Source organism: Phlebotomus papatasi, chromosome 2 (assembly GCF_024763615.1).
Source record: "Phlebotomus papatasi isolate M1 chromosome 2, Ppap_2.1, whole genome shotgun sequence".
Classification (NCBI taxonomy): domain Eukaryota; kingdom Metazoa; phylum Arthropoda; class Insecta; order Diptera; family Psychodidae; genus Phlebotomus; species Phlebotomus papatasi.
In genome coordinates, this window is record NC_077223.1 from 38,552,097 (window position 1) to 38,565,967 (window position 13,871).

General features: G+C 33.6%; 2 protein-coding genes across 7 annotated transcripts in view; both read left to right on the forward strand.

Annotated features, from left to right (window-relative positions):
* Positions 1-303: 303 nt before the first annotated feature.
* LOC129804134 (zinc finger protein 366-like) lies at positions 304-1,411 on the forward strand. Its single transcript, XM_055851217.1, has 2 exons — positions 304-508; positions 566-1,411. The coding sequence occupies exons 1-2, from the start codon at positions 402-404 to the stop codon at positions 1,215-1,217; spliced, it is 759 nt and encodes a 252-aa protein (XP_055707192.1). The 5' UTR covers positions 304-401; the 3' UTR covers positions 1,218-1,411.
* A 7,037-nt stretch (positions 1,412-8,448) lies between these two features.
* The window catches only part of LOC129804094 (piggyBac transposable element-derived protein 2-like), a 51,659-nt gene continuing 46,236 nt past the window's right edge, over positions 8,449-13,871 (forward strand). For 5 of the 6 annotated variants that reach the window (XM_055851163.1, XM_055851157.1, XM_055851159.1 and 2 more), the window contains exons 1-2: positions 8,449-8,653; positions 8,723-8,792. In XM_055851163.1, coding sequence (XP_055707138.1) covers positions 8,550-8,653; positions 8,723-8,792 — 174 coding nt within the window. In that variant the 5' untranslated portion in view covers positions 8,449-8,549. The remainder of the gene's footprint in view (positions 8,654-8,722; positions 8,793-13,871) is intronic. The other variant, XM_055851162.1, reaches the window with a different exon arrangement.

Here is a 13,871-nt window from a genome sequence, read left to right on the forward strand (position 1 = left end):
TGATTGGGAGACAATATGACAGATGTTCGCTCCGTGTAATCCGGATGGATTTTCTGAATTTGTTCAACGTCTCGAAAATAAAATACAAGTTTTTTTGTAGAATTAAAATAAAATTTTGAAAGAAGATTAAAAAGACAGAATTAGAGAATTCTATGCTATTATACTTCATTTATTAAACAAAAACATCACAGAATAATTTATTTTCATTGTGCTGAACACTGCATACAGCACCCCAAAATTATTTTAAATGTAACCGTCGATAACTCGTCCGGATTACGCCAAACCGGATTAGACAGCGGGCACGGCGGGCACATTATTTGACATTTTCCGGCAAAAAAACAAAAACATTACCCCAAAGACAAAAACATAAATTTTCTGATACATTAAAATACTTTAAAAAAATGGATAGAAACCCCGTGGAATGTGATTTAATATCAAAAATAAGTATTGTCAAAGACGAATATAATATAGATGAAATGAATTTCTTTAACTCCACAGAAGACACAGAGTAAATTTAACTTTAAGTCCTTTGAGAACCTAGCACTTAAAGCATTTTTTTCTCTAGGAAATCCCCGGACGCCCCCCAAGAATTGGTCCAATTCGTGATAACAGAATTTAGAGAGAGGGAGCATAAATGCTCAATATGCGACATGGCATTTTATGAAGCTTCCCATCTTCGAGTTCACATGGTGAAGCACAAGAAAGTACAAACTTTTCACTGTCGACAGTGCTTCAAATCCTTCACTCAGAAGGATAAACTCAGAGCCCATGTGAAAAGTCATCAGCAAAAGCCCACATCGAATAATCACAAAACATCAGAAAAGAAGATCACAAAGCCCAACGTAACAAAAAAGAAATCTCATTCTGTTCGACTTAGCGAAGACAAGACATTTAAGATTTCAGGAAGCAACAAGGATAGAAAGTTTAAATGCACTTTCTGTGATCTTAGATTTTGGGAAGAATGTGAACTTGAAGATCACATTGAACTCTTGCATATTTGGATGCATGATAGCGAGAGCGACAGACCCCTAGATTGGCCGTTAATTTGTGGATTTTGCGGAAAAAAGTTCAAAACAAAATATTTAACTATTCAGCATACAAAGATCGTTCATGATGAATCCAGGGATATAAAGTGTCATAATTGCCAACAAGCCTACAATAATTCAATTAATGTTTATCGACACGTAAGAGAATGCAATAGTCAACATATTTCATAAATTGAATTAGAGCCAGAAGGAGTTAGTACTCAGCACCCACCATAACATGAAATAGTCATACGGCATCATCACAAAATGTAATTCAAAGTGAAATAAAAAATATTTAGTATATGAAACACTTTCTTGTCTGTCTATTGTATTATCTCAAATTATTCAAGAAATAATTGGAATTAGCTTGAAATTCATAAATAAAATGTCGAACTTTGTGAGTTTAATTGAGACTGTATATGTGGTACTCGCAAGAATTATAGCTTAAATGCAAAAAATCATTTGCGTTAAAAAAGACATTTTTAACGTATTGAAGTATTTGTTTGTATTCAAATAATCATTTTTACAATGTCAATAAGTCCATTGTAGACCAGACGGACCAGAAGTATCTTCCTCGCTATGTAACCACTATCTATCTACCTACAGGTAGACAGGGGAAAGTACTCTCCCTTCGAAAGTTCATGCCTTCAAATAATGTGAATTTCTTTTCTTTTTCATAAAAAATTTGCACTAAATTATCACGTAATTATCAATAATTGATGATAAGCTAACTAATATTTAATAGAAATGTGTAAGTCTCTCAGGAAAACTAGAAGAAAATTCACATTATTCGAAGGCATGAACGTTCGAAGGGAAAGTACTTTCCCCTACTTTAAGTTTTTCTAAGAGACTTACACATTTCTATTAAATGTTAGTTAGCTTTATCATCAATTATTGATAATTATGTGATAATCATGCGTAAATCTCAAGAAAAGTAGAAGAAATTCATATTATTCGAAGGCATGAACGTTCGAAGGGAGAGTACTTTCCCCAACAGGTTTTAGAAAAAATTTTCCTCGTCCACTTTGCTGCTCAATCGATAAGGATCTTCAACAATGTTTGCATTACGTAGCCCTGAGCATAGATATCTATTGAAAAGTGCAAGCTTATCGAAGTAAATGTGGATGCTTCTTCCGTTTTTCCGGAGTTTTTGGATATTACGTTTACATAGTGAAAATATCTTTTTTCCTTATTGAGTTATTTACAACTGCGAGAGTCGAATCAAAGATCTCACCGCCCAAGAGCTGCCTTTCTTGTCGATTGCGGCGATTGCGCCATGGGATCCTAACTCTAACTATCCCAAATAGCATATAAAATGATCGCAACATTTATGTCTAGCTATAAACCGGTAATAGGCCGACATGATGTTGGTGACTGATCACTCATCACAGTGTTTTGCTAATTTTCGCTTTTCAATCGAGAGGTGACTTTTTCATGTTCATTCCTTCATTGTTTTTGCTTTTGGTCGAGAAGTCCTGGAATCATTTTCCCGGATTTTGTGCATGTTAAATGATTCACGCAAAATCTGACGGACAGTTTCATGATTAATTCCTGTTAATTCAGCAAGAGCTCGATTTTGGATTTTGTCAACCGATTCTAATGTTACAGGTCGTCCCGCACGCGGAGCGTCTTCAATTGTTTCTTGTCCATTCTTAACTCTTTTAGAACGAGACTGTCAAATATCGTGGGTCCGAAAAATCATTTTTTCTGACGTTTTAGAATAAAACAAAACTTTAGTTAGATGATGCCCGTAGGCAAAATTTTGTTTTTGGGTCACTGTGATACAATCGTCCTTTTTTTCCCACCTTACCTATAAGGTCTTATTGGCTTATAGCCCATTAAAGACCGCAGACAATAACCAACTTTAAGACTCTCGTAAGGCCTGCAAGGAGCACCGGAAACGCGACCCCGCCGAGCCACTTCCAATGGCTAGTCCACTCTCCTAAGCCCTTGCTTAGCAAGGTACCAGGAGACGGGAACTCATAGAAAGCCCTTTCCTCGGTGTACCGAGGGAGGTACTCTCCTGTCGTAGAGACAAATGGTGCATCTAGAGTTTCTTTGAAACTCAGAGCACCAGTCCCCAGAACATACTGAGCTCCGGAACGGCCCGACAAACAGTCACTCCACCGGTTATTCCAAGAAGGCCATAAAACCTTAATCTCAAGACTACAACATTATAACTGTTACATTTAACAAAATTTCCAATTTTTATGAGGTTCAGACAATTTTACATTTATACAAATAGCAATAACATCACGAACTTGGGCAGAGTGACCCACATCACAAAACATATTATAAATTTCCTGTCTATTTTTTTTGGAATCTAGGGCAGTACAATCGTCCTTAAAGAGTTAAACCCGTTAAACCAAACCTACTCAACCATTGAAAAACCGATGCTCTCGCTATACTTTGATCTCCATACAGATTCAACAACTTTTCTTTTCGGCTGTACCTGTATTAAATTTAATTGAATTAGCAAATTTATTGCTTTGGCAATTTGGACATTGGACACGCCTGACATTCACTTCTCTGAGGCGAATAGCCTTCTAAGCGCAGTAAGTTGTTGGGCTAGTTTTAATCAAACCCCCAAAGTCACAAGCTTTAATTATCTCGTGGTAGATCCCGCCCCTCCCCCAGTTCTCTTTATCTTAATGGTAAGATTATCCCTTTTGTCTAAAAGACAAACACTTGGAATTATTTTCAATGATTCTTTGGCCTGGGACGATCACATCTCCTACATCAGTAGGAGAGTGAATTTTTCCCTTTTTACAATTCGAAGACATCAATTCTTCATCCCTCAGAATTTGGGCCCTGCTCCTTCCCTTGTTTTCCTATGGCGTTGAGCTCTCTTTTTCATGTGGCAAAGCTTCGTTGCGTCGCTTCAGCGTAACTTTAAAGCAGAAACTGATTGCTCGCTGACCGAACCGGCGTTTTTAAGAACCAAACCAAACACAGCATGAAGACCACTTATTAAAGAAAAGACTTATTTAATTGAATATCACCACCCAGTATTAAAAATTGACCAAGAACATGGATTATGTATAAAAATACTGACAAAAAAATTGCAGAACTTATTATTTTTTTAACTTCAATACCTACTTTGATCCAATATTGATTTAAGTTTTTCAGTAAATAACAGAAAATTGTTTACTCTTAAAATAAGATAATAAGGTACGGTATCTACGATGGTGAATTTCGATGACGTAAAAACAAAAACAAGAGCCTCTGGTTTAAAAATTTATTTTTCGAATTATTCAGGAGAAAATGGAAAAGGACGATGTTTTCCTGGATTATAGTATTGTTAAAGAAGAGTATAGAGTGCAGGAAACATTTGAACCTAAGGAAAATTTTGTGTATGTAACACTTGAAGTTTTCTAACCATATAATATCCTTATTTACGTAAAATTAATTACAAATTCTATTCCTACAGGAAAGTTCCGAGAAAATTTCACAATGCTATTCAATTTGTAATAACGGAAATACAGGAAGAAAATATTCCTAACAATGGCTTTAGTTTACGTGATCGTCGGAAAAGGATATTCAGAAAAATTGACAAAATGTTAAATGGCCGGCAAACTTGTTATCAATGTTCAATGGTTTTCTCCAATACAGAGAGATATGAGCGTCACATTGCTAGGCATAGTAGGACAACAAGTCTGCAGTGTCCTAAATGCTACAAATTCTTCAAGCAAAAAGCAAACTTGAAGTCTCACATGAATGTCCATACAGATGATAGACCATTTGTGTGCGATATTTGCAAATCTACGTTCAAAAGAAAGCACGATCTTAATTATCATGTGAGGAATCATGTGGAAGATTGTATAAAATGTCAATATTGCAAGGCAACTTATAGAACAAGACGTGGACTTAAAAGGCATATGAAATCTAGGCATCCTGGCTATCCCATTGAATACTGAGATTAAACTTTTTATCATAGTCTTCCACATTTTTTATCACAGAAAATAAATCATTTTACAAAAAAAAATCCTTAGTTTTTCTTTTGACCAATAAAAATAATAAAATAATTGATTAGAAGTTTTCAAAGAATGTACGTTTACCCCATGGTGTAATGACTTAAGAAGGTGTGCTCACTACATAAATAGAGAGTGACAACATGATATCTTGTGTCTCACTCTTGAGGAATTTGAATTCTGATTCTAACGACATTTTGCTGTCAATTTGAGTGGTGTGAGTCGAAAATTTTCGGCGGCGGTAAAGCTAAATTGCTCCGGCTTTTTCAATAAAAATGATTTTTAAGCCATTGTTATTAAATTCTGTTATATTTCAACGTATTATCATACGATTTCTCTTTGGCATTGCGTAAACGAGCAGTAGAAAATAAAAATCTGCTTAGCAAAAAATTTTAAATGGTCAGAAAAAAATTAAAAAGGGCAGTTAAATTTAAAAAAAAATGCGTTCAGTAAAAAATTAAACATGACCAGGAAAAACATTAAAAATTGGTAAGAAAATAAATTAAAAACGAGTAGTCAAATAAAATATTAAGAATGATCAGTAAAAATATTCAATTTAGACAGAAAACAGTTTAAAAGTGATTAAAGGCGTCTACACATTGGGAGCAATTTTCGTCAAAAATTGCGTTTTTGACAGAAATTTGACGTTTCCCCCTACAAAGCTGCAGGGAATTTCCTTCAGAAAAGCAATTTTTGACAAAAATTGCTCCCAATGTGTAGAGACCATAAGAAAAAATTAAAAATTTGGAGAAAAAAATAAAACCTCAATGATAAAAAAAAATAAAAATGATCAGTAAAAGTATTCGAAATGAGCAATAAAAAAATTAAAAAGTGGTCACCAAAATTAGTAATATAAAATAAAATATGGTGAACAAAAAAAATTAATATTGAGCAGTAGAAATACTCGAGTTGATCAGTTAAAAATTAAAAATAAATAAAAATTTGGGTTTTTCCAGTGCATTATTATGAGAGTTAAACGGTAAAAAGTAGTTCGAAGGCAGGACACAGATGTCCCTTCCGGAAGCGTCAGTGGAGATGGATTCAATCCAGAGTAAAAATACTCAGTTTCCCAAAGCTTTCGGCGTACTGCACGCCTTCCTTTCCGAAAGCTTTGGGAAACTGAGTATTTTTACTCTGGATTGAATCCATCTCCACTGACGCTTCCGGAAGGGACATCTGTGTCCTGCCTTCGAACTTGAATCACTACGTCAGTTTTCATATTTCATTGTATTCGGTAAAAAGTAGCTAATAATTTTTAAAAATTCATTTTATTTGGAGCAACGATACGGTATTAACCTGACGATCCGAGGAACTCTGCCGATCGATGGTGCTCTTCCCTTACATAAAAATCTATCAGAAATTTTGGATTGTCTACAAAATTGTCTTCAAAAAACTAACAAACAGACTAAAACCAATTTCAAATTTCAAAGATGTTTTCATGAGAATTTCATAATATTTTGCAAATTTTCGAAAATTTTCATGAAATGTTCCCTATTCATCTAAACTATTTGAAAGTCTCAAAAAGAAAAAGTCATCCGAGAGATAGAAATCTCAATATCTACATACTTTTAGAGCCCACTTTAGGTTTGTAATGTGCAAAATTTCACTTGAAAATGAGGAAAAATCGATGAGAAATACATTAAAATATTTGAAAAACTTTAAAGTCAAATTTTCTCCTAAACTATGGGAGATATAGGCCTCATACTTCGCATCTCAATAGGCTCGAGATGTGCGAAAGTTCACTTGAAAATTAATAATATTTCATGAGGAAACTTTAAAGTTGATTTTTTCACTTGTCTCGCAAATGAAACAACTTCAAAATGGAACCAGATTGAAAAAACTTAGTGGCACTAATTTGATCACTTTATACAAATTTTAGATGAAACTTTTGGCCGATGAAAGACGGTCAACTTTTGGCCCACGAACCGAATTTGCAATGTATGAATCACAACATAATAAGCTGACCTGGAATTATCACAAAAAGTTTGCGCATATAATCAGAGAAAATTAAATCATTATATAAAGCAGAAAAAGCGCGAATATTCGGTATATCTTCTTCTTTCAATAACAATAAAAGTTTCTTGTGTGAAAATACATTTATATATGCCAATTGCGATATACTTGGGGTTAAATAAAGCATCTAAAATCATTTTTAAAATAAAATTTAACAAAAAAATATGGAAATATTTCATTATGTTTAGCCGGCTGCCAAAAATAATTTTGAGAGTCGCCGCAGAAAGTTTTTGATTCACACCTCCCAAGTGTCAAATTTGCCGAATTTCTTTGTTTTTATGATAGAATGTTTTATGTTGTAAATTGTGTTCTTAAAAGTAGTCTAAAAGGTTCTAGAACCGCCTTTATTGTGAAAATTTAGAATTCCGGTGCGTGTGTGACGTTTTCTTGTGAAGAATTGCGGGGGTAAGGTGCACAATTTCTCAGATGAGCTTCTTTAGAAATTGCGCTATTTTTGAGGAAAATACTCACAAATTTAGGATTCATAAGCCTTACTTGGAATAAATTATTGAATTTGAAAGGAAAATGAACCGTATTGAATTGAAATCTGAGGGTTTTAACAGCTTTTCAGAAGTGACCGTTAATTTCACAATTTCAAAAACACCAATACTCCAGCCGCCATGTTGTGAGCACACCTTCTTAGTTCGTTACACCATGCGTTTACCCTAATTTTTCAATACCCGTCAAATCATTGCTCTACCTGCCGATTTTACTCGGAGGTTTTTTGAATTTTAACGGTATATTCTAGTACATTCAGAGAAAATCTGCAGATTCTCGGCAGAATTTCTCCCTAGAAAATCTGCATAGCCTCCATTACTTCACAAAAATATTGTTGATTTATGAAGAAACTGTAGAAGTTATAAAGAAAATTGTATGCTCTGCTTAACAAGCATTACCGAGTACACATTTTAGATAAGTAAAAAAACTGCGAGCAAAAATACTAATTTCTTAAAAATCACCAATCGAATGATACAAAAACACGAAATTTTGGTCGACACTCTGTTTAAAGTTTTCACTTCACTTTTCTCTACTTGTAACACGACGTTGCAGAATTCTTTATTTTATATAAACACCGTGATATCACTAAGAATAACTCTATAGAATTTTGCAAACTTCAGTGAAAAATTTTTCCATCTCTTCTGACACATCTTGTCTGGAAAGTCTGGAATGTAGAAAAAATCTACAGAATATCTACAGAAATTCATCAGAGATTCGTCATAAATCTGCCGAAATATTCTGACGAATTTTGTCCCAAGCCCAAATAAAATTCGTAAGAATATCTACAGAATTTATCTGCAGATATTCTGTAGAGGTGTAGATTTTCTCTACAGAAATCTTAAAGATATCTGCAGATATTATTTGACGGGTACATTTAAGGAACCTAATGGAACCTAATGCAAACACATAGACATCTTAAAATAAGAGAGTTTAAAAAAGTTTGACATTTTGGAAACTGAACTGTCAATGTCAACAAATTTCACAATTTCACAAGTACCCAAGCACACCACAAGTTAATTACCTTTTATTCTGCTGTGCAAAAATGGATATTAAAATAGAAGTGGAGGATTATCACGATGATCTTGATTACAATATAGTGAAGGAAGAATATGAAGTGCAAGAACAATCATTCACCAATGCAAACGAGTAAGTTTAGAGTCTTTTTGAAGTTGCTTTTGCCGAAACTAATTTTGTCAATTTTTTACTGACTTTCAGGGATATTGCCGATTCCACAGAAGCTATACGCATTAAAACTGAAGAAATCGCTGAAGATGAACACAAACAAGTAAGTTTAAGATAAATAGCTTGTTAGAAACATTACATGACGCTGTAGATTTTGATTTAGTGCTAGAAATCGTCATATTGATGGGCAATTGACGCTTCCATTTCAAAATTTCTATCAAAGCAACGGTACGGCAAAGAATAAAAAAATTAAAATATATATCACAATCTTAGGGAAACTGAGCCAAATTATAGACATTTTGCAATACCGGACATTTAATTGCTTTCTTAAAATTCCATAAAGTTTTTTCGATTTCTCCACAAAGTCGTTGAATGTCAGACGACAGAAAAGGAGCGTCACTTCGTTTAAGTACGAAAGTACTGTGAAAAAGTCCTTTGTAGGGTTCCGGAGTAGCAAGGGACGCCGAGGAATTTGGTGTCCGATATAGCACATAACGCAATATCTATATTTTTATTCAATTTCAAATATATTACTGTCAGGCCACGTACATAACTGCGACGATTGCAAAACTCGGATGCCGCGATCGATTCAACTCCGATAAATCCACTTAAAATAACATTTACATTTATATTTCCATAATTAATCACTGCATGAACATAATATAACTATAGTAAAGAGAGGTAATCCCGATGCTTTTCATAGAGTGCGACTTTAGGGTGGAGTAACCACTTATCGCCACTTTTAGGTAAAAATGAAATTAACTGTATTATAACTTTTGACCCCTTATTATCAGATAGGGTAAGTGTGCGAAATTTCGGCATAGTTGCATATAATCACCGAAGTCCTAAGTTTGAAATGCAATATTTTTAATTCATATTGATATTTTTTGTTACTTCCTTTTCGGGAAGGTTGTGTGGAACCCTGAAAACTAGTTTACAGTAGACTCTCTCTCAATCGGGAATATGGGGCAAAATGTCATCCGGTTTAGCGATAGAATTGAGCGTCAAAGCCTTTGAAAGTTCCACAAAAACCGCTTAATTATAAAGAATCACGATAAAATAGGAAGAACTCCAGCGAATTTGAGCGAATTAGCTTCATAATGAAACGTGGAAATTGTCAACAAAATTTGTCGCCCGATTGAAAAAGAGCCGATTGAGTGAGAGTCTACTGTATCATCTTTGTTTTCTTTAAATCACCTCCTAAAATATTGAAAAATTAATAATAAAATGGACATTGATTTGGGTAGTATTCCAGCCACTTTGAGTGAAATATTGGCCACCTCTTTTCTGGCCACCTTTTGTAACGCAACGGATAGAAAATTTCAAAACGTCAAACGGAACGAGTTTAATATTTAGTTAAATACGTTTAGATGACCCACAATCCCAGAGATCATCCGCGTAATTTGTCCTGAAGACCTGAAGAGTAGCATCTCAAATTTACGCGCAAATTCCCGTAGCAATTTGCCCTTCCTGAACTCTTCCAAGGCCCTTTCCACATCATCTGTTTCGTAGAAGCGCTGGTTTTTTTCTCTGGACATTGTAGAACTCAGGAATTGAAAAAAAAAACAAAATAAATAAAAAAATGTTGTAAAGCAAAAGATGTTGCCAGAATAGGCAACACTACCTCACCGGAGAAATACTCACAAAGTATAAAATTTTTACGCGAAATACAGGATCCAGCTGGGAATTTTTATCCGAAATTTAAAGATTGATTCATTATTAACATAAACAGAAACAATCTTTAATGACAACTAATCAATTTTCATGAAAAACACCGAAGGAAAACCTCTTGCACTTCACCACAAATCAGAAGACTGCTAGAAACACAGTCGATCTGTCACATTTTTTGTAAGACTCTTTCCACATTGAGTTTTTACAACGCAATTTAATTTCAAACTATACCTAAAATTTAACGGTCTTTGTGTTAATACTTCCTAAAATGAATAAATATTTAAAAGCAAAATTAATTCATTGACTATTCGAAGATAACATACATCATTTTAATTAATTTATTTCCATGGCCGAAATTACATTCAAAGTGGCCGAAATTTGGCACACTTCCCCTAACTCAAATTTGACACAAAGGTACTTAGATGTATTGACTCTAGATTTTTTTGGCTATATGGACCTGATTGAGTCTGACAGCCAAAAACATAAAAAGAAGAGAGAGAGAGAGAGACTCTAGATTCGTCAAAACAATTGTCCTACAATTTAACGCGGGAGTACCTAAAAAACTGGTTTTTATTAAGAATGCAAAAATAACTACTTCGTTGTCACTTTTTACCACTTTTCGCCAGTTCTGTAACCACTTCTCGCCACCTACTTGGAAAAGTTTAAACTCGATTATTTTGAGCAATAATATGCAAAGAATACATTCAGCATTTCTTTTTCCTCATGATCACCTTATTATCACGCAGATTAAAAGATTTTTCTTCACTTTTATTTGAGATTTCAAATTATTAAACTATTGCAGAAAGTAAATTAAGCAGATTTGACAATTAAGAATATATGAAGTTAGCGTCGCCTATTGAAAAGTTATGGCGACAGGTGGTGAATCAATTTTAGAATATTACCACTTTCCGCCATGGCTCATTTTTACATAAAAATTATATAAAATGAAATATTAACTAACTAAATACAAATTTTATGTATTCGCCGAATGTAATTAAATGTTCAATAGGCAAATTAGTTATTCAAAAATTAAATTTTGTTCGATAAAAGTTTCATGGCACTTACTATATTTGGTAAGAAATATTGGATTCGATGCACTTGCTTCAAATATTCCTCTAAAAAATGCTCAAACATTTAAATTCAAAACAAAAAATTAGTGTTTTTCGACTCTATACGTAGAAGCAATAAAAATACAAGTAACTTTGCGGCTCATTTATTTCATAAATCATGAAAAATAGAGATTTCAATATACGTGGCGAGAAGTGGGGCACTGACTGGTGAGAAGTGGTGATTCCACCCTAACGCTTGTTTTTGGACTGATGAAATATTTTTTCCCCATTCCAAATTAATAGAATTATTCTTTGTTTAATTTAGAGTCATGATAGAAAAACAATTTTAGCAATAATATTGAAGAAAATTAATATAATTACGATAATATTAATATATCGTCGGCCCCAAATAAGACTATTGTAAGTCTACTTACAGTAGTATAGAAAGATGATATCATTGGATGCAGAAACCTTAGATCTACATCCCCACAAAAATTTTTGTTGATTAATTTCTTCCTGCAAAAGTTATTTAAAAAAAAAATTAAAAATAGCTCGGAGCACTTATCAAACTTATTCCAAAGAATATTATTGTAAAAAGGGTAACAATAGTATTCACCGGAAAATATTTAATCTTTAAGTATGGTAAAATGGTTTACAATACTCTAATCTGTAAAAAAAATCAATTGAGAAATTTTACTTTTCTCTTGATTTAACTTTTTTTCTCAGAGAAATTTTAATATGGGGTTTTAAACAAAACATAACAAGAAATTTATCAATCAATCGTATTGCTTTCTACATTATAAAAAAAGTCGATTGTGAAAACTGCTCTGTCTTGGAGTTCGAGCAGTTAAAATATTCACACGATTTAAACTAAATTGCTGTTACTACGCTCTATTTATATTTAAAAAAAATCTGTATATCAAATTCAATATAAATAATTTATATTGTAAGTCATTTTAAATTACCGAGTTCTGATGTTTTTCCAAATTATAGTATTGTATGTCGACTTATCACATGCATCTTGTTAAAAATTCCGTGCTATATTCACATCGAACAGACTGGGCTTTCTTACATGGTCATTGCTTTTTTACTCCTTCATTGCTTTTTTACACATGGAAACAATATTCAAAAAATTGCGGCATCAAACCAATTTTTGCATCAATTTGATATTTTTCCGTTCTCTGAGACAATTTTCTGTAAAAAGAAAATGATATTTTAGTAAAATTAGCCAAATTTAAATACCTTGAACAAAAAGCAAAAAGCAATTGCCCGGTCAATTGCTTTTTCTTGACAATCCCATATCACATAGTCCGTTAACATTCTCTATTTAAATTCACTGTTCGACATTTCATCGACCACCATCGATCAGCTGATGCCAGGAAAAATCAAAACAAACTCATAAAACTCTTGTGAAAACTTTTGAAATGTATTTAAAATGAGTCTAGGCATTAGTGAAATTAAAGTTTAGTATAAAATACATGTGAATAATGTGAACTACATTGTTTTGAACAACTGAAAATATTTCCCGCCTTGGATATTTTACTTACACTGGATGGCGCTGTTCTCAGTGAGTTATATAATCGAAACCAATGAAGGTGTCATATCGCTTCTCCATTGCTTCTTTGAAAATCGATTAAAAGAACAATTTTTCAGAAACTAAAACTAAAACTAAAACTACAATCGTGGAACATGTTTCATGTGGAAGCACTTACATTTTTCTATGATATAATGCAAAAAGTAGAGGTATACTAATTGCACTAAAATTTTTATAGCCTAATATTTTATCTCAAACTTTAAACCTCTCTCCTGAAAAGTTGCATTTTAGACTTACAATAGTCTTCTTTGGAACCGACGATATGCGCAAGAACTTTACTGCGATGCTTTTTTCTAACTCCGTTGAATTCGATCAAACTCGGATATTCATTTTAAAGAAAAGTTTGATGCAGTTGTGCTCTGTGAGATATCCAAGACAATTCTGACATAATTTCGTGAGGTCTTCAGAAGTAACAGTAGCTCTTTCCAATGAGAAAGATTTTGGTTTGCGCTTGCTGATCTCTGGATGACGCTTGAGAAATTTCCTGAACCAAACGTCTCCGGGTCTTCCATTTACAAAATGGTTTGGAATTTTGTAGATTTTACAGATGAGTTTGACGCTGTCCAGAAATTGTTCCTTTCCGATGGGATGCCAGCCCATCCCAGGATCCATTTGACAAGTTCTTTTTCCTGTTCTTTTGATAGAGTTGTTGGCCTGCCATTGGGGCACTCCTTCGGGTATTTGCCGGTCAATTTGTTGTGCAGTATTGTTCTTGGGACATTAAATGTTTTGGATGCATATGCTATGGTAGAACCATCTCGTACACACTTCAAGGCATTCCTAAGACCTTCTTTAGAGTAGGGCTTGTCCTTATGCGTCTTTTCTTTTGTTCCTTTCGGCATTTGAAACAGAAAAAGAGTCCTAAACA

Bases quoted from the DNA above. Each gene is read 5' to 3' on its own strand.
- LOC129804134 (XM_055851217.1), top strand. From the start codon at position 402: ATGGATAGAAACCCCGTGGAATGTGATTTAATATCAAAAATAAGTATT. The intron at 509-565 runs GTAAATTTAACT...TTTTTTCTCTAG, and splicing joins AACTCCACAGAAGACACAGA to GAAATCCCCGGACGCCCCCC.